Source organism: Hyperoodon ampullatus (assembly GCF_949752795.1).
Source record: "Hyperoodon ampullatus genome assembly, chromosome: 2".
NCBI lineage: Eukaryota > Metazoa > Chordata > Mammalia > Artiodactyla > Ziphiidae > Hyperoodon > Hyperoodon ampullatus.
Window position 1 is genome coordinate 83648319 of NC_136915.1, and position 21460 is coordinate 83669778.

General features: G+C 35.4%; 1 protein-coding gene across 1 annotated transcript in view; it reads left to right on the forward strand.

The window, feature by feature from the left end:
* Positions 1 to 15371, forward strand: part of FNBP1L (formin binding protein 1 like) — a gene marked incomplete at both ends in the record, with an annotated part of 115569 nt that extends 100198 nt beyond the window's left edge. Inside the window, 7 exon segments of the mRNA XM_079721356.1 lie at positions 6041 to 6150; positions 7606 to 7738; positions 8996 to 9090; positions 11458 to 11606; positions 13038 to 13196; positions 15299 to 15321; positions 15324 to 15371. Of these exon segments, the coding sequence (XP_079577482.1) occupies positions 6041 to 6150; positions 7606 to 7738; positions 8996 to 9090; positions 11458 to 11606; positions 13038 to 13196; positions 15299 to 15321; positions 15324 to 15371 (717 nt within the window).
* Between the last annotated feature and the right edge of the window lie 6089 nt (positions 15372 to 21460).

The following is a 21460-nucleotide window of genomic DNA, read 5'->3' on the forward strand; positions in this document are numbered from 1 at the left end:
GATTTCTCTTCTGGCCACGTGTGGACAAGATACGTTAATTTAGGGCAAGATTACATTATTATTTACATTTCCATTGAAACAGTATGACAAACAATTGGTATCAGTAATGCAACAGAAATATCCTAGTGTATTATGTTCTTTTTGGGACTTCCTTTTTTCCTATAATGACATGAACTTCTTTGCGTCTACCTTTCCTAATTCTGTATGTGAATGATATTATAGGTTAATTTCATGACATTTTGAAAAGTCCCTGTGAATGAGTCTGTATTATACCTATAAGCACCATAGGTGCCTGTTATCACTTTTCAAAGCTCTTATCACTTGTTTAAAAGACTTTAAGAAATCATATGTGGGATTTCTATTGCCTGAACAATAGAGTAGAATTAATTCCCATCTTTCTTCTCTTTGATAACTTAGACTTCATTAAATATTATGCTTTTGCATAAATCATGAGAAATTACAAATAGTAATTTCTAGTAGCCATGTTTTTGTAATCACGTATGTGTCCTACATATCGAGTCTACCAGGCCCAGTTACAGAACCCTACACAGTATAGTCATAGGGATATGAAGTAAACATAATTCTTTGAAAAAAGTTTAGGCAGTTAGAACTGTGAGCCCTGGAGAGAGAAGCTTAAATATGTGCCATCTTCATTGTTATTGAATAAATCTATCGGTAGAATTTTATAACCGTAGAACTTAAAAGTATCTGCGGGGTCATTATTTCTCGTATTTCCACATATTGCTTTAATTTAAAATATTAGTACATTTGGCGGGGGGGTGGGGGGCTAGTTCCAGAAGGCCAAAATGGTCCCACTTTTATTACTAGTTATCATGCCAAAGAAAAAAGCAGTATGCAAGATGGAAAATATGACAGACAAACCAACTAGAGATTGGAGAATAGAGCAGGAAGTAAAGTTTATTACCTTGGCATTGAGAAGTTTCTTTCTATTTTGATTGGTATTTGGTAGTTTACTAGATACTATTTCGAAATTATGTTTTCTTCCACTTAAGAATTTTCTCAATATAGAAAAAGAAGATAAGCTTTAAGAAGCCAGTTTATATGTTTTTACATGGATTTCCATGTAAGTCCATTAAACTTACAAAGTCTTAAGGTTTCGTAAAGCTGATGAGTTGTACCATTGAAAGCAGAAACTCTTGTTTTGAGCTATATTTGTTACATCATTTTTCCTAAGTACCTGCTTTTGGCTTTTCTAAAAATTTATAATTTCTTTTGCTTTCATTCTTAAGAAAACCTATTGTATACAGTTTGCAGTATCTTTAAGGATATGAGAAATATTATATTGGACCAGTGTTTTTGAATTTGATGGTGGTACTGGTAGACTTTCTCTGAGGGACTAGGGTTTATAATTTCCTTCTGTGACATGATCTAAAATAGATATTTGGTGCACACCCAAACTTAACTACTTAATATAAAAATGAATAATTTTTACTCTATAACTACTTCATTGGAGCTTACTGGGTACTCCTTTTTTTTTTTCAGAAGTATATTTATCTAGCAGTATCAAGTCCATGTTTTCTTTTTAAATTATTCATGATCTTATAGACGTCTAGAGTCATTTTTGTAAGCTTTTATTTATCCAGAATACAGTTCTCAGGATTTTCCTATCTTTAAATTAAATACACATAATAATTTGAATTGCCTGACTGATTTCCTTTTTAGGTCCCTTATGTATTTATTAAGATATAGTGGGTATGTGAAATTTTCTAGTTATAGGGATATGAAAATTGCATATGAGAGTATAGTATTTCTCTATTGAACATGAATTGCTTAAAAAAAAGACAAAATATATTTCTAATATTTTACAAAGAATTTGAGTTTTTAATATCCCCAAATCTAAGGTTAATGAACTGTGAATTTATTTTCTAATTGATAGTAAAACTAGATTAGCTAAAAACTGAAGCATTTGATATTTCAGTTATAATTATATTATTGTTTTCTCTAAAACTATTAATATAGAAACTGAAAAAATAATTTGTATCACTTAGAAATTTAGCTGGTGGAGATTATCATAAAAGATAAATTCAAATGCTTTACCTATTTTGTTTCTTATCATCTATATGATTTTGTTTTAATAATATTTATAGAAGACCATAAATATCTTTTTAAAATTTAAACCTTCTAATCTTCTTACCAGGAATTTTGTCATAGCGAAATAAGTTGTGGTTTTTTTCCCTGAAACTACTGACAGTCTAAAGAATGTTAAGCTTACTTTGGAAAGATAATGGATAGCATATGTCATCTTTTCTTATCATCGTAACCATTAATATATATGACCAGTTCATCAGAGATAAAGGGTAGATATTTTTGTCAGCTATTTATTAAAATCTATATTTTTTATGTGAAATTCTACCTGACATCCTCCATATTCTCTAAAACATCATGACTTAGAAAATAGGGACAAATAAAAATTTTAGGGGCTGCTAAACAAATGAAATGGATATGAAGATGAACTTTGCAAAGCTCTACTGAGTATTATGGGTCACAATGTGTGTGTGAGTGTGTTTGTGCGCACGCATGTGCATGTATACACGTGTGGATGGCAGACAGATGCAGTGCCAATTGCAGAATCCTGCTAACTCATAGAACGTGGGTGATATATAAATACGCATATATATGTTCACAGTATGAGAGGACTCTGCTATGTCATTTCACATTTTCAGAAAGAATAAATTTTAACCAGTTTTCTAAAAATTGAAGTTATGTATTTTTAGTGTTGCTTTTCGAGCACATGGATTTCAGAATGAAAACTGAAAAATGGAAGCTATATCTTCAAAGCAAAATTCAACCCATATGTTTGTGTCCATTAGCAAATATGTATGGGAAACTTGAATCTGGGTGACTCATTATTATTTTGATAATAGTGTGTTTTTTAATGTGTCCGTACATTAAAAATAGCACCTTAAAACTAAAGTAGAAATGTTACCCTTACTGACCCATGGTATATTTAAATTCAAAACAGTATTTTGAACTATAATAATTCAGATAATGGTGTTTTGTTTAATGCATTGGGAAAAGTATTCCATTCTTTAATACTACATATAATATTTCTTTAAAATGGCTAATATTAAATCTTTTATATTCACCTTTTCAAATGTTAGTATTTTGAGAGTGAAGAGCTATGTAAGTGAAATCCACTTATGTAAAAATTGTTTTTTAAAGAAGAAAATATGTGTTTACTGATAGAATGATTACTATTTACTTTTGCGTTTCAGTTGCACTTGGAAAATATCTGCCCATTATCATCAGTGTATATTTTTTTTGGCAAGTAATTTACTTTCCCAAAAGTGTGGTTAAAATTGTTTTTCTGGCATAATTGTTTGGATTGTGAAATGTACATAGTTTATTTTAATATTGTAAGAAAAAATAAGTTATTGCATCTTCTGTATTATGGTTTCATGTGAATAATATACCATTTCTTTCTGTTTTCCATTGAACTATTCAGTGGTCGGTGAAGATGGTAAGCCTTATGTGCTGATCTATATACTGTGCCAACATTAAATAATCACAAAACATTGTTTTGTTTAATTCAAAACAAAGTGGTAACGTACATTCCCACATGTTACCTTGTATGTCTTTTCTTTTTATAGTTTAATCCATAGTCCAACACATACCAGTACCTCTGATGTCATAAAATTTAATAATAATGTGGTCAACTGTAACTCATTAAGTTCTTAAATGTTATTGGGTGGAGTCTTTGTCATGTTACAGAGAATGAAATTATAGTTAAACATCATTTTAAAAGTTACATGGTATAACAAAAGTTTATGTTTTTACAAAAGAAAAATTAAACAAAAATGATTTTTCTTAACACTCTTTAAAGAGATCATATAAGTTTGATTTGTAGCTTATCACAAGAATCATTAGATTTTCCAAAATGTAAGAAAGAAAGATTTCTTGCTAGTATCATTAGAGAGTAAGTGCTTTCTTCTTGTCTACTAATGAATGGGAATAAAAGCACAAATAACTTAAATATCGTGTGTATGTGCGCATGTGTGCTTGCGCATGTGTGTGATGTTCCTTTATACATATGTTTCAAACAAATTAATGGAACTGCATTGTGAAGACCTAATGCAAAAATTATTGGGTGCTTATGTAGTTTCTCATTTTTTGGAAAACAAATGAGTCTTTTTCAGACTATTGCAGTTTGGCCTTTTATGAATTTCCATGGAGTAGGAGAGGTTTTTAAATGTCTCAGAGTCTTCTTTACAGCCATAGGAAATAGAGTGAGTTTAGTTCTCATATTCTATAAAGGAATATGTTATAATGTCAAAATGGGATATTAAAAATGCAAGTGCCTAGCTATCTCCTGTAAATAAATTTGAGAACAAGTTCGATTAATGATAAGTGGAAATCTGGAGGATTTACCTGTAGGTAATTGTGAGTTTATTACAATACTATCAAAAAAACAATATTGAAATGTGTTTTTTCATTTCATTAAGTTTAAAAATATAAATTAGAAAGTTTTACTTTTGGCACAATATAATAGTTTTCAAACTATTATATACCTGTACCCCAAATTAGATTAAATCTGACAACTTACATTGATAATTGACCACTAAATTTAAAGGCACCTTGTAGGAAATTTTGCCATTTGTTTATTTAGGTCAGATTTGGGTGATTGACAGATTTTTATTTCTGGTGACTGGTAGATTAAAAAACAAAAGCCACTTACAAAAGATGTCCTCCTTTTTTTTTTTAGACAGGCTTGTTGAATGTCCATAATGTTCAGGCCATTTGCAAAAAACTTTCTTATGAATTGAATGTTACATTTGATCATGGCTTACCTGAAAAGTGAGTTTTATCTTTTTTAAAAGCAAGGGAAGCACTCTTATAGATGGTGAAATAAAGCTATTTAGATGTGTTATAGGAGTCAGTGGTTCAAGGAGCAAGGATGCATTTGTTGTGGGAGCTCACTTCAGCAACACTTAAAAAATTGAATTGCATATTCTTAAAATCCCCATTTTAAAGAGAAAAATGAAGAATAATAGTTGTCAACAATTTTTGAGTATGTAAAATCTTACGTAAATATGGGCTCATGTTAAATGGAATCAATAGTTGCTAACATTGGTCTGGTTGTATAATCTCTAATAAGATAACTATGGTAACAATGACATGATTAACATTTAAGAGGAGAAAGACATCATTTGAATCAGAAGTTACATCTAAATACTAGAACTGTTTCTTAAATGATATAGTTTCTTGAATATCACAACATTAAAATTTTCAGACATTAAGCATCCTTCCTAAATAAGGATTTTATCTTTCTTTGGATTATATCTTTATTTCAAGAACAACTGAGGTATGCTATTTGGTTGTACAAAGGATAATTGAAAATAAATTCCTTATTGGAATGTAATTTCTACTTACATTTCACTTGGTGGATAGTTCTACCTTTTATTTTTTAATGATCAAGTATGTTTCGGTTCTAATGAATGGTTTAATAAATATAATCATTCAAAGACTGTAATATTAAAATATTTTTCATTAGTTATATTGCCTTTATGAGGTAAGTTGTTTAACTCAGTTATATAAACTTTTCATATTTTCAGTCTGAACATTTGTAATATCCCGAGTGTCACGGCAATAAATTTGATTTGGGAATGTGGTGCAGTATGTTATATAAAAAATACTTTGTATAAGTGAGAAATGTTACGTGTTTCCATTTCATTGTTGTTGCTGTAAGAAGGTTCATCTGTATTTACTTTAACTCTGCTGAGACCTGAATATAATGTTATACTGGTAATTACCAATTATCTGTATCTGCTGATATTTTTCCCTATTCTATTTCATGATTTTTTAAAAAGTGACTGGCATCTGAGCTCTTTCTTCAATACGATTGTTTTAATTAACATACACATACATATCTATGTAGATTTCTTTTTCTTAAAAGGAGGTGTTTGGGGCTAATTTGAAATTAAACTTAAAATTGATATATATTCTTACTTTATAGTGAGTATATTTTAGAAATAAAATTTCATGAAAATATCTTTTATAATGATTTAGATTCTCTTTTCAGGGCCCAGCACTAGAAGATTTCAGTCATCTGCCACCAGAACAGAGACGTAAAAAACTACAGCAGCGCATCGATGAACTTAACAGAGAACTACAAAAAGAATCAGACCAAAAGTATTTTCCCATTAAGTTCTGTCTGCCATCTGCCATCATTATTCCTTTCAGAGTCTACTTTGAATATGTTTAAATGTGATGTATAAAAGGCTTAAAAATTATACATCCTAATTGAAATATCTTTTGAGGGAAAAACACAGTCCTAAACTTTGGAAAATTGTGCTCTGTCATATTTTTAAAATGAAATGTTAGAGAGTTTCTTATGTTGCAGATTACTTATTGGATGCTAATAGTATATATGCCTTCCATAAATTTTCAAAATAGTTTGATGATTATCAAAGGTAGCTTCACCAACACTAACTACCTCTTACATTTTGATAAATTTTTATTTTGCTTTAGTATATAAATTGAGCTCAATAGAAATCTGAGGCTATAATTATTTTGTTTGCAGCAAGAATGTTGGAAAACAGTGTTTGATTACTTACAGCTTCAGATTCATTTGTAGCTTTAATTTTTTTTCAATTTTATAAAAAGTTTCTTTTAGTTCAATTTTGTTTTAATGAATATAGAGATTTATATATGATGAATAAAGGGTTATTACAGTGGATTAGTAACTTACTATCTGCTATTACACTGAAGATAAAATTGGAGCTTAAACTCTGACATGAGTGATTGAAGAGATTCATATTTGAGAATGCTCTGAAGATAGGTGATATTAAAATAGTCAATTTTGTCTCAATAAAACTGGAAAAAACAAAGCATTAAGAGATCACCCTTAAAAAGGAGAACTGTAGGATGAGATGAGAAGAAATCTCTGTCATTTTATGTAACACATTTAAAGGATAAACAGAAGAGAAGGAACCAGTGAGGGAAATAATGAGACAGAGGTGAAGGGAAGGGAAAAGAAAATGTAACCTCCAGGAAATCAAGAAAGAAAAGAGTATTAAGGAGTGTTAGTAATGTCAGATGTTAGAGCCAAGGAGAGCTAATTGAGGCATATATAGTGATATAATAGTGATATGATAATAGTGATATGATTAGAGAAGTGAAGAGGATGAATGACTTGAATTTAGAGGGAGAGGGGCAAGTTAAAGATGGTATAGATGAGTGGGAGGATGATGATGCTGTGAACTAAGATAAGGAACACTGGTGGAATAATGTGTCTGGATGAGAATATGATTTTGATTTGGGACATGATGAGTTTAACAATATTGAGGAATATTCTTTCAGTCCTTGATTAAATATATATAATCTCATTTAGGAAGCAAGAAATGAGAAATGAAATCATTTTTTAAAAATTCTAAATGTTTTAAAAGACTGCCTCCATAAATTACTAACTATATACACGATCAGCTTTGTGCAGATTATCTTCAATCAGGTAATGTTTGATTAAATTTAAAGGGATATGACTTTTAAGATTAGGCTGCATGTGAGTCCCCAGAATCAAATGAAACTCTTTTATCTGGGAACATATAAAGTAAATGTTTAATTTTTTGTCTTCCTTCTCATTTTCAGAGAAGCACTCAACAAAATGAAAGATGTATATGAGAAAAATCCACAAATGGGGGACCCAGGGAGTTTGCAGCCTAAATTAGCAGAGACCATGAATAACATTGACCGCCTACGAATGGAAATCCACAAGAATGAGGTAGATTTGTTATTTAGCAGTTGTCTAAGATAAGTTCATTTTTATAAACTTCATTATGATGGATTGGGTTTTGCTAGAATTATCTTCAAATATTTTATTTTAGGGTTTATCATCTAAAAGTAAGGTATCATTATGATCTAAAAGTAAGGTACCATAATCTAAAAGTAAGGTATCATAATCTTGCTTTTTTTTTTCTGTTTCTTTTTCTTTTGGCTGAGTTGGGTCTTTGTGGCTGCGCGAGGGCTTTTTCTAGTTGTGGTGCGTGGGGGCTACTCTTTGTTGCCATGCGTGGGCTTCTCATTACGGTGGCTTCTCTTTTTGCGGAGCACGGGCTGTAGGCACAGACTTCAGTAATTGCAGCACGTGCGCTCAGTAGTTGCAGCATGCGGGCCCTAGAGCACGTAGGCTTCAGTAGTTGCAGCGCGTTGGCTCGGTAGTTGCGACTTGCAGGCTCTAGGGCACATGGGCTTCAGTAGTTGTGGTGCGCGGGCTCAGTAGTTGTGGCTCATGGGCTGTAGAGTGCAGGCTCAGTAGTTGTGGGGCATGGGCTTAGTTGCTCTGTGGCATGTGGGCTCTTCCTGGACCAGGGATCGAACCTTGTGTCCCTTGCATTGGCAGGCAGCTTCTTAACCACTGCACCACCAGGGAAGTTCAGGTATCATAATCTTTAGAATTAATCCCTCGTTGAAGTTTTTTTCCTTATTTAAAACTTTATGTAAAACTAAACATAGTATTTTTTTAATCAGCTATCAAGTTGGTCATTGACCAAATTGAAATAAAGGTTTCCCTTCTCTAAGAATTACATAATTATAAAGACCCAAAGCACATTTTAAATGTAGAATATTTTATGAGCTTTAAAATATATACATTGGGCTTCCTTGGTGGTGCAGTGGTTAAGAATCTGCTTGCCAATGCCGGGGACACAGGTTCGAGCCCTAGTCCGGGAAGATCCCACATGCCTCAGAGCAGCTAAACCCATGTGCCACAACTACTGAGCCTGCGCTCTAGAGCCCGTGAGCCACAAGTACTGAAGCCCACATGCCTAGAGCCTGTGCGCCGCAACAAGAGAAGCCACTGCAATGAGAAGCCCGCACACCGCAATGAAGAGTATCCCCCACTCACTGCAACTAGAGAAAGCCCACGTGCAGCAACAAAGACCCAACACAACCAAAAATAGAAAATAAAACAAAAAATAAATAAAATTTAAAAAATATATATATATATATTTATTGAGCTCAGTTTTGTTTTTTCCCTAAGGCTTGGCTGTCTGAAGTTGAAGGCAAAACAGGTGGAAGAGGAGACAGAAGACATAGCAGTGACATAAATCACCTTGTAACACAGGGACGAGAAAGGTTATTTTTTACATTTTATTTGTATTTCCTCCTTTTACCCCAGACTTTTCTCACTGTTTTGTCCTAAACTTCATACAATTCTCTTTTTTCCTAATTTAACAAGTTTGGCTTTTAATAACTCAATCTTTGAACCTAAATAATTTTCTGTTTCTTTATAATAGCTACAGGTGAAGTATGAAATTTCATATTGCTGCTCAGTTCTAGTTTGTAATGCATCTACAAACAGAGAGGTAGGAACTTGGAAAATTCTGGGAGCTGTAGTCTAGAGGCATAGGCTCCCCAGGCCTGGGAAGATTGCCTTTAGGTTTAGATGGAGTTGGGTAGCTTATGCCAAAGAAAAATTTAAGTGTCAAATTACTCAAAGTCTTGTGAAGGAAAAAAATTCATATCGTTAAATTGGATCAGAGCTTCCAAAAGGCATTTTACTAAATTTCTATGTTTTCATACATTTTGTGACATTTTCTCCCTTTGGGTAATGTTTTTTTCCCCCTCATAATAAAATCCAACAAATTTGGATTCACCTTAGAGAACAATTTGAGAGATCTAGTATCAAATATTGGTTTACTACCTAATTACATTGTAATTTGAGCAAATTCTTTTTTTTTTTTTTTTTTTGCGGTACACGGGCCTCTCACTGCTGTGGCCTCTCCCGCTGCGGAGCACAGGCTCCGGATGCGCAGGCCCAGCGGCCGTGGCTCACGGGCCCAGCCGCTCCGCGGCACGCGGGATCCTCCCGGACCGGGGCACAAACCCGTGTCCCTTGCATCGGCAGGCAGACTCCCAACCACTGTGCCACCAGGGAAGCCCTCCCCTCCACATTTAGCAGTTCATTTTTAATGCTCCCTGAGTCTCAGTTTCCTAAAATATAAAATAAAGATTAAAATACCTGTCATACAGGGTTATTAGTAATGAATGAAATAATGTCGGGGTCCCCAGCTGCAGGGGTGGTGCACAGCAGGAGGTGAGCGGCGGGTGGGCGGGTGAGTGACGCTTCATCTGCCGCCCCCATCACTCTCATTACTGCCTGAACCATCCCATCCCCCCACCCCCGCCCCGGTCCCTGGATAAATTGTCTTCCATGAAACCGGTCCCTGGTGCCAAAAAGGTTGGGGACTCCTGAAATAATGTACATAAAGCACCTACTAGTAAAATACCTGTGCTAGTATGTGCTTGACAAATGTTAATTTCTCCTTCTCTTCTTCTCCATTATCACTTTTTGAAAGAGTATATATCCTTAATATATCAAGAGATAGTCACAAATACACTGGTTTTTGTTATTAGGTAAACCCTAGATTAAAATAATCTAGTCCCTCTGGTTTGTGTTATTAAGAACTTGGCTTCCAGGCATACTGAAAGTACTGCTAAATCTCATCATGCAAATTATGAAAATCTTATTCAGTCATTTGATTCTTTAGCAAAATCAACATTTTTTCTCTTTGTGAAGTAAAAATTTACAGAAAAAATGCCTTTGGATTACCTGCTTTCTGGGATTTTCTTAGTTACTAACTTTCCTCTTAACATGATTAATTGGAAATTAATTTTACTAGGGAGTCTTTTGGTTTTCAGTGACAGGATGAATACTCTGCCCATACTGGCTTAAACTGAAAAGGGATTTTATTGGCTGACTTCAGGGAGAGCTTGATCTAGGAACTCAGATGATATCTTCAGTACTCCGTTTCTCTCCACCTTCCAGTTTCGCCTTACACTGTGTTGGCTTCATTTAAAGGCTCTATATGGTGATCTTCCAAAGCTCTTAAGCTCATATTTCTCCAGGTTCACGTCCAGTGGAAAAGGAAGGGAGCTTCTCTGAACAGTCCCAAGCAAAAGTCTTTGTGTATCTCTCATATCTTACTGGGTTACATGCCTACTAGTGAACTATTCACTCTGGTCATACAAGTTCTGTGCTAAGATTAAGATGGACCCTCTGGAACCAGGACAGAGCAACTACCTGAAGCCTGTGAACTGAACATGGGTCTGGGTGGGTCCCCTAAGAAATTTTAGGGTTTTCATGAAAAAAGAGGGGGTGATGAATCCAGGATGATAAAAACCAAATGTCCATGACATTTTTCCATTTTATCTCTGGGCCCGGTGATAATGACATACTTACTGAATACATGTTATGTGCCTAGAACACTGTAATCTTTTAATTTTTAATTTCAGGAAATTCAACAAAAGCATTTTGAATTAGAAGCCATACACACACACACACACACACACACACACACACTTCAACATTTAAGAAAATGAAGACTTAATTTGGAACTGTGTCATGGTTATTTGATTTTCTGAATTGATCCTGAGGAGATCAACTTGTAGGTAATATAAAAAGTTCCCATGTACTTGATCAGAGATAATTTTGTTTCATAGCCCTGAGGGAAGCTATACTGATGATGCAAACCAAGAAGTCCGTGGGCCACCCCAACAGCATGGTCACCACAGTGAGTTTGATGATGAGTTTGAAGATGACGATCCCTTGCCTGCTATTGGACACTGCAAAGCTATCTACCCTTTCGATGGTATGATTTTCTTAATACACTGTAATTGATAAAATTGGTTCCTTAAAGTCTACATACAGAGTCATGCACTGTAGTGTCCTTATAGCTAAATAAGAAAACTATAAGTGCCAGAAAATTATAATCCCACTTCATTAGTGTGAATATTTTTGTTTTAACTACATTTCAGGTATAGAGATTTTTCTTCCGTACATGACATTGAAAGAAAATTACCTATGTTATCAGCATCCTAATAAAGATTATTATTTAATTATCAACTTTGGTTGATACAGAATTTCCCAACTTTGATGTACTCATCAAAGTTGATCACTGCTTGAGCATGTAGCTCAACCCAGAAAGTGGAAGGCTGGTAGATACCACTTCAGGCTCTTCCTTGTAACTTGCTAACATTGAGCGACAGGTACTAGGCAAATGGCATAGCTGAGTGCCACCACCATATGCTGACCCTGTAGGCCATATTTTCAGGTGAGGGAAGGAGGAAACGTGGTAGCTTCTGACTATGCCATCCTTCCCCCTGTGATAGTTGGAGAAGAGACTCTGTAAGGGGAGGAAGGCATTGTGGCCCTCTCTTACAGGTTTTTAGTTACCCTTCCCTCTCTTGGACTTTGAAAAATCATTTTCTTCATTTCACAGAGGAGCAGAGTAACACCCTTACAAAGAAGTTGCTATAAAATGGTATATGAATTTAAGGCCCTTCCCTACCCATCCATTGTTTTGGTTTTTAAATTGAGTAGTTTTTAGTTGCTGCTCATTCTGAGAAAATAGTATTAAATAAGATCTTGCTATAATTTGCTACAGAGAGTAAGGGAAGGATTTAGTGTATGTTAAATAAATATTCATTTGTGAAAACTGTTACTGCTAAGCAGGTTGGGAATGGTTGAGGGATTGGGAAGAAAGAGAGGCCTGAGGCTCATGAAGTTTTGAAGGAAGTTTGTGCTTTGTGGCTATGATCATTCTGCTTCTCCCATCACCAGAGTTGGACCTGTATTTTTCTCTGCTCTCTCCTCAAATTATATTCTTTCCTTTTTTCTTCCAACCCTCTCAATGTCTTGTTACTATTTTGAACTTCATGAATTTTCTAGATAACAGTGCCACTCAAATTTGGGGAAGGAGTTGGAGTAGTAAAATAGGAGTTAGCGTACCCTGTCAAATCATACAGTGTTGTTGTAGCTCAGATACTTCATCTGTTACATGGTGCTGCTGTTAATGCCAGCCTCACGGGTTATTGTGCAGTTCAAATGAGGTAAGTATATGAAACTGTTGGGTAAAGTACAAAGCATCATAGAGGTGTTGGTAATGAGAGTCAGTGGGCTCATAGTTCTATTACATTGAAATCTAGTAGGGTTCCACGTTGTTTTTTGTTGTATTTGTAACTTTTATTCAAAATTATTGCTATACTTAAATTTTGCTTGCGCTGTGAAAACTCTCATTTAGGACATAATGAAGGTACTCTGGCAATGAAAGAAGGTGAAGTTCTATACATTATTGAGGAGGACAAGGGTGATGGATGGACAAGAGCTCGGAGACAGAATGGTGAAGAAGGCTACGTTCCCACATCATACATAGATGTAACTCTAGAGAAAAACAGTAAAGGTGCAGTAACTTACATCTAAACTAACCCGGCAGCTTTGTAACATGTATGACAGGAATGATAACAAAATGAAAACACAGTCAATGGGTGGGAAAACATAAGAAAGCTGAAAGGGCATCCAAGATTTATTGTTCACTGTGTGAGCTGAGTGTAGGCTCGATCTTAGAGATGTGACTATTACAAGAAACTGTTCTCGTGATGCTTTACCATTTGAGTGATGTTGGTGTGAAGCTTAATTGATGCCTTTTGCTTTTTGTCCTGCTTAAGTCTGTGTGAAGGATTTGTGTTTTTCTGCCTTATAAATCATAAAATTTAATCTACTGGGCAGGAATCCATCCTGTAGAGGGGTAGGGATAGAAGAAAGCTCCCTACCCCTCTACACTTTGCTTCAGGAAACACAGTGACTATAGTGAACTCAAGTAAAACTTCTCTGAAATGCTTGCTATAAAAAGCTGTTGCCCAAAAGAGTGGTTTGGTCTAGGGGTTTGAAATTGTAGCTACAGTTTCTAGGAAAAATGTAATAATAGTTGGCTAATTGGATAAAATACGAATGTAATCATTTTCATTTTTGTCCTTATTCTCAACTTCGGTTTCCTAAAGGAAGAAAACAGACACCTAACACATAATCTGTTTTAGCAGTAGGCTAATCAAGAGACGTGCAAAATAAACGGGCCTGGTCTTACTCTTTAAGTGAATAAAATGGCTTTCTTTTGAGACCCAAGGATATTTTCAGGTTTTCTAGTAATTTTCAATAATGTACAAGCTTTCTTCTAAATTAATGCTTGTATTTTTCATCTTTAAATGCCTTTTGAGAAATACCACTTTAGTGATACTAGCATTTAGCAGTTATACATAGGAAAGTGGATTCTAAATAAACTAAGATAGAGGAAATCTTGCATGGAGGAGAAGTACTGGCAAATTTTGCTTGAAAGAAAAATGACTTTTTTTTTCACTAACTGGGTTGGAGGAATATATCTCTACCATCACTGAGGGCATTTCCTCATTTTAGCTGAATCATCAATTATTAGGAGTTTTTTTTCCCAATTAATTTTAATAAGCATTTGTTGGAAACACTGTATAATCAAGACATGTGCAGTGCTAGTTGTGTAGGGGAGTAAAGGGAGGAAGCACTTAAGAGACTGGTCCTTAATTTTGCTCATGTTCCAACATGTTTTGGTGTTTTTAATGGCTGACTATAGAATGATTTTAGAGACATTTGGGATGGACACTTTAAACTGAACGCTCCTTTTGGTCTTACCAAAGGTCTTCAGTAATTGTTCTTTTCTTTTTCCTCCTGGACTGCAGGTTCCTGAAGAGGGTTTCTGAGGAAATGGGCAAGATGTTGAAGGAGGTTACATGCAGCTGCTTTTGGGGGGAGGGTATTAGAGTTGTCAGGCTCAGAGAGAGTGAGAGAAGCAAGTTGCATGAGTGCATGCAGACATGATTATTTTTTACTAACTTCATTAGCATTTCTGTACGTTGTTTAAAAAAATCATTGTAATACCAACCCTTAAACTTGTCAATTACAGTTATTCACATAAAGGAAAAAAGCCAACAATGGCTAACCTTTTTTTCCATTTATTTTACTGATATCCAAATTGGAAAGAATGCAGAGCTGTCCTTAAGTTTGTGATATCTGACTGTCCCAACAGGACTGTCCATCGCAGCTCTTTTAATTGGCTTTTAGATCCATTGTCTGTTAGAATCCTTGCCATTTTTGACTGTCCCAACAGGACTATCCATCGCAGCTCTGTTTTAATTGGCTTTTAGACCCATTGTCTGTTAGAATCCTTGCCGTTTGTCAGTGTCTGCCTGCGTCACCTCTGTGCTTGCTTAACATCCTGTTGCATGTCTAGAGTGATCGGGTTTAGATTTTTCAGGCATGTCTTTATAATCCCTTGTTCTTGTCAAAGCCTTTGTTTTGTTTTACATTTGTAGTGCAAATCACTTTGTCAAACATCTCCAGCACTAATGTTTCCATCCTAGTATTTGTGTACGCTGCTATAACTTCCCCACTGCAAAACATTCCAGTTTTGGCATTATGAAGAAGCAGTTTGTGAACCTGAAGTATTTATGATCAGAAGAAAAAACATCTCTGCTCTAGCCTACAGCCCAGTTGAAAGAACTCTTTGAAACATGATACATCTTCAGCACCTCAGTCTGGGAAGAATCTATAGTCAGCACTGAAATCCTGGCATAATAAACACAGAAGATACTCACCACCTCAAGACAAAGGACTGTTGTCAGAAGTCAGCTGCTTCCATTCAGACGCTGCCTTAAACTAGAGTGCCTAAATCTGCTGATTGCCAACGCTACCACTACAGTATCCCACAAAGGGCTTTATGTGTCAGCTCAGTGCGACCTCCATTAACTCGGCAGTGCTGCTATAGCTGCCGATACAACCTCGGTAGGTGGCTTTTAGAGCTCTACCATGTTTGTTGGTGCATCTTCAAATTTACACATCAAACTAAAGACATGTCTGAGTCCATTTTACTTAGTGTTTTTATGAGAAGTTTTATGGACCTCCCTCCCATTGTCTTTTAATTTGGGGTTACTGTTTTCTCACTTAATTATTACAATGATAGTCTATTTCCAATTGATGATTTTATTTGAACCACATACAATTTACTGAAACTTTGTAATGATCTATGTGCACTTTTCCTTGTAAAATGGGAGTTTCTGTATGTTTATATTTGTAAATATAATTGTCATCAGTGCCCCTATGCTCATGTTGCTCATGTTGTCCTCCCTCGCATTTGTGATTCTGTTAGTGACTTGTATCTTAACTAATTTCTTAGTGGCATTTAATAGGGAAGTGGGTGGGGGTGGGGGGATATTTGTAACATGGAAGCTTCGTTAATTTGGTTCTTTACTGTTTTGAAGGAAGAAAGAACGTGAAATGGTCTGTGTATTGTTGGATTTCAAGCAATACTTTAGAAACTGTGTGACTGCTTTAATAATTTTTCCCAGTGTTATTTGAATCGTACTACCAGTTATACTAAAGCTGAATGACAATTGTGTGAAAGTCGATGCCTTCGTAAGATCAAGTACACCCGTTACACAGCTGACATGATAGTGTATTACCTTTAAGGCTAGTAAACTATGAAGTTTTAGATTTTAAATCTCATTACAGGGTTATTTATATAAAGTGACATTATTCAGTACTGACAGACTACATAAAGTAGTTTTCAGATCCAGTGCTATTTTTATTTTAAAGGTTAGCAATGAAGAGGAAACGTGAGCTGGCTGTGTTTGTCTTCTGTACAAAGCCTGAGGTGCTTGTGCTTTTTGGCAACAGCCACAGAGGGCAAAGTTTAAGGCTTTCTTGTGAGGACTAACTGTTCTTTTCAAGCTACTGTTTGTTTTTCTTAAAGCAGGATTTGCTTCCGTAGGAGGCAGGTTCCCTCACGTGGAATAGTGCAACCTGTGTATGGCTTATTACAATAGGAAAGACATTTGTACTTGCACAGTTTAAATCATTCTTAAATTTGAACATGTGAATTGTCCAAAAGAAGTCTTTAATTTTTCAGTAATTTTTACTCTTTTTGTGCACATGTTGATTTCTTAATGTAAATGCTTTGTTTAAGATAGTGTTCTCTGTTGAGAATATTTTCATGGAATAAAATAATCTTTTCATGGTCAGTTAAGGTGTATAGTATTATCTCTTACTGCTGTGTGAACTAAAGAGATGTAATGGTTTTGTTCTTGAATATGCTAAGTTCCAGGTAATACAAAGTAGATGACCAGGTTCCATAAATGGAAGCATCTGTGTTCGGCAACAATTTTTGCAAAGCAGTTTTGAAAATTTTATTCTAGTTTTAGTTTCTTGCAAGCTTTCTTAAAGGAAAAAAAGTTAACTTTCTTTACAGTGAATTTAAGTTAAGGTAATAATTTGTATTTTTTAATCTTTGTTCTACAGTAACTATGTTACACAGACTTTGCTTTTACACCATCTTAACCTCTGCATCCATAGGAACTTTCCCTATACTACATAGATTGATCTAGCCTCAGGTTGGTCAGCATTTCCCATGCCTCTGCTTGAGTTCCTGATCAGTCAGAGAGAGCACCTGTGTCTTCATCGCATTTCAAAACATGGAAAGAGAATGTTTGCCACAATTAGTGTCACATCAGTGATTTTAGGAAGTCTTAATTTCAGAAGTTACTATGACTATTAACTTCTAGAAACCCTAAAAGGAAATAAAACTCAGGGTTTTATTCTGAACAATGAAAGGTTGGAATTGTTGAGATGAAAATTTAGAGATCCACGCCAAGCTTGGAAGTAGGGACACACAAAACAAAACAGCAGGAAAACAGTGTCAACCAAAAAACTCTACAATGAAAAGGACTTTTACTATCTGAAGCAAGATCAGGGAAGTCAAATCGTACTTGGTAGGGAAAGATAACATCCTCATAACAGTATTAAGGAAACAGTAAAAGGAAAAGGATCTTCAGACTTGTTGAAAAGAATAGGTTTTCTTTGTGAAGAAGGTATTAGTGCAGGTGAAAAAAATACTAAAAAAAACCCACCAAGCCTATTTCAATGAGTTCATATACCTGGGATCAAATATATTCCTGAGTATAGTCACTGTCTGTAATCTAAGAAACTATGGAAAATATAAGAGATGCCAAAAGATAGGGGATGGGAAAATACACATTTAAAAAAAATTTTGTTTTATGGTAATGTGGTTGATTTACAATGTTGCATTAATTTCCGCTGTACAGCAAAGTGATTCAGTTATACGTATATATATACATTCTTTTAAAAATTCTTTTCCATTATGGTTTATCACAGGATATTGAATATAGTTCCCTGTGCTATGCAGTAGGACCCTGTTGTTTATCCATTCTGTGAGTTTGTATCTGCTAATCCCAAACTCCCAGTCCATCCTTCCTTCACCCCCTCCTCCTTTGGCAACACAAGTCTGTTCTCTGTGTCTCTGAGTCTGTTTCATAGATAAGTTCATTTGTGTCATATTTTAGATTCCACATATAAGTGATATATGGTATTTGTCTTTCTCTTTCTGACTTCACTTAGTATGATAATCTCTAGGTCCATCCATGTTGCTGCAAATGGCATTATTTCATAGTTTTTTATGAGTGAGTATTATTCCATTTGTATAGATGTACATCTTCTTTATTCCTCTGTCGATGGACATTTAGGTTGCTTCCATGTCTTGGCTGTTGTGAATAGTGCTGCTATGAACATAGGGGTGCATGTATCTTTTTGAATTATAGTTTTATCTGAATATATGCCCAGAAGTGAGATTGCTGGATCATATGGCAACTCTATTTTTAGTTTGTTGAGGGACTGCCGTACCGTTCTCCATAGTGGCTGCATCAATTTACATTCCCACCAACAACGTAGGAGAGTTCCCTTTTCTCCACACCCTCTCCAGCATTTGTTATTCGTAGATTAAAAAAAAAAAATTATGGCTGTTTTGATGGGTGTGAGGTGGTACCTCATTGTAATTTTGATTTGCATTTAATAATTAGTGATGCTGAGCATCTTTTCATGTGCCTGTTGGCCACCTGTATGTCTTTGGAGAAATGTCTATTTAGGTCTTCTGCCCATTGGAAAATATAAATTTTAAAGAGTAAGTTCTGGGAAGTTTGACAAGTCTTAAAAGTGCTAGATAATTTTGTCAGCATTTAAGGGAAAATGTAATGGGCAACTGACCTAGGTCCTAAGAATAAGTCATGTCTAGTTAGCCTCATTCTTTTCTTTAGATACAAATGGGAAATTCTACAGACGTAATTGTCCTGATTTCAGCACAATTTCAGTAATTGACAAGATTTCATACTCATTTTTATAAGATTGTGAGAGCATTGTTGTAGAGAATGGGAGCTTGCAACGAGCTGATTTGGTAGACCCAAAATGTCAACCCTGAGGAGAACTTCCTGTAGAAAACATATGTATATTATGAACCATTGTAAAATAAACATAAATCTGTCAACTCAAGAAATAGAAAATTATCCTCTCCATCTCCTTCAAAGATAACCATTATCCTGAGTTTTATGTTTATTGTTTTTTTCTTCATATTTATCACATGGATATTTTTTCCTAAACCTGATGAGCTTTCCATGTTTTTGAGCTCTGTAATAAGAGAGCTCTGTAAAAAGAGAGTTTTATACTCTGTTATGAGCAGGGCTCATATTCAGCCAGTGCACACTGATATAGCCACAGTTAATGCTCTAGAAATACTTCCTTACTGGTGGGTAAAAAATAATTCTGAAAAGGAGTAAAACTGTAGTTAATCGTATAAGTTTCACTACGTGTGGTTTATCTCAGAAATCACACATGACACTGATGCTTTTCTGGTTTGAGCACTGGGGACAAAGTCGAAGGGCTTACTGTAGATATACTATTATTTCAGGTGTTGGGGAATCTTCTTGGTTTCATAAACCCTTGGTTTCATAAGCCCTTCGTAAGCCCTTCGTAAGCCCTGGACAACTAAGCTGAGGAAGTTCCTCCTCCAAAGAAATGCCTCATCCTGCTCAAGGGGAGGAGACACATCGAAGCTCTGATAGCAGCTGGCGAGACTGGAAGGGAGTGTGGGTAGACACTGGTGTTTGGGGACATAGCCCCTTGTGGTGAGGTAATGGCCCTTTAGATTTTTTTTTTTTTTAACATTTTGTTTTATTTGGCAACTTATTCTGTGGTGGAGGGTAGCCTGCCTTGTTCATTGAAGAGGTGTGAGGAGAGGGAAACTACCAGCCTTTGTTTAATACCCAGAAGAGTATGCTAAGTGACAGCACAACTCCTACTCCCCTGGCTGGTCTCAGACAGGAGTATCACAGTGTCCACTCTCTTAACCTCTAAAAGTTCAGCTTTCCTCTCACTTGCCTGGGCAGACCAAACTGCTTGGTCTCAGGGCCTGCAGAAGCCGTGGTAGACTGGCTCAGTTTATTTTTATTCTCCCCACTTTCTCCTCCTGCCTTTGTCCTAAATCATGACTGGCACCAACCAGCCATTGCTTATTTCTTAGTCGGCCAATGTGGGGGACACAGCTTGGGTGTGGAATGAGACAGACATAAAACACAAGCTCCCGGTTCTGGCAACCAAGATCATCAATCCACACCCAACTTGCTCCCTCTTCCTCACATTCTCTACTCTCTTTCCTCTAGCGGGGTGCTCCTGCCACTGTCTCTTGGCATACAGCCTGCATCCAGATGGTACTATTCTGTCCAATGAGATGAGATGAGGATCAGCTGCATGTCCTCTCTCTCCAGGTGCCAGACAACACGTTAGTAAATTAATACCTAGCAACTGAAAGGGGGAAGTCACTGGAAGAGTTTGCAGCCCTGTGTTAAATCATGGAGGCATTGTTCAGCTGATGGCAGCCATGTCAAACAAAAAATTATACCAACTCAACTATTTAATCAAATTATTTGGAAATTATTAGTGATTGATGAATTGTGCCACTTTCATCACTTGATAAACAGTGTTATGTAGTTTAAAGAATAAAGGGGATTATTTTACTTGATTTGCACATTGATTTGTACATTAATTTATTCATATGATTTATGTATTATTAATATCCCACTTTTTAAATATTTTGCATATTGCATGGTATCTTCTGAGAGTTGCTTTTTTCACTCAACAGTATTCTAAGATTTATCCATGTTTATGCATAGTTCATTTTACTGTGTATAGTATTCCATTATATAAATATACAGAATTTATCCATTCTCCTGTTGGTGGGCATTTGGGCTATTTCCTGAATTTTGCTAGTATGAACAATGCTCTTATGCACATCCATGTGCATGTTTACTGATATAAGACTTTCTCTAAGATCTATACCCAGGAGAGGAGTTGCTAAGTTATGGGTTATATTTATCTTCAATTTAAAATGGTAATGCCGCATTTTCCCCTTAAAGTGATTATAACATTTTTACACACCTACAGGTTGTGTATAAGGGTTATTTATTCTCCATATCCTGACCAACAATTTAGGAGTAAGACTTAAAAAAATTTTTTTCTTTTTTTTTTTTTTTACAGTTCAATGGACGTAAAATAGCATTTCATTATAGTCTTAATTTGCTTTTTCCTGACTATTGATGAAGTTGAACATCTTGTCATATTTACCATTTGTGTTTCCTCTTCTGTGAAAAGCCTGTTTATATCTTTTGCCCATTTTATTCTTTGGTTGGTGTCTTTCCGTATTTATTCATGGGAGTTCTTTATGTATTAAGGATGCTAATACTGTTAGTTATCTCTTGCTGTGTAACATAGCTGGTGACTCTGGCTCAGAGTTTCTCAGGAGGT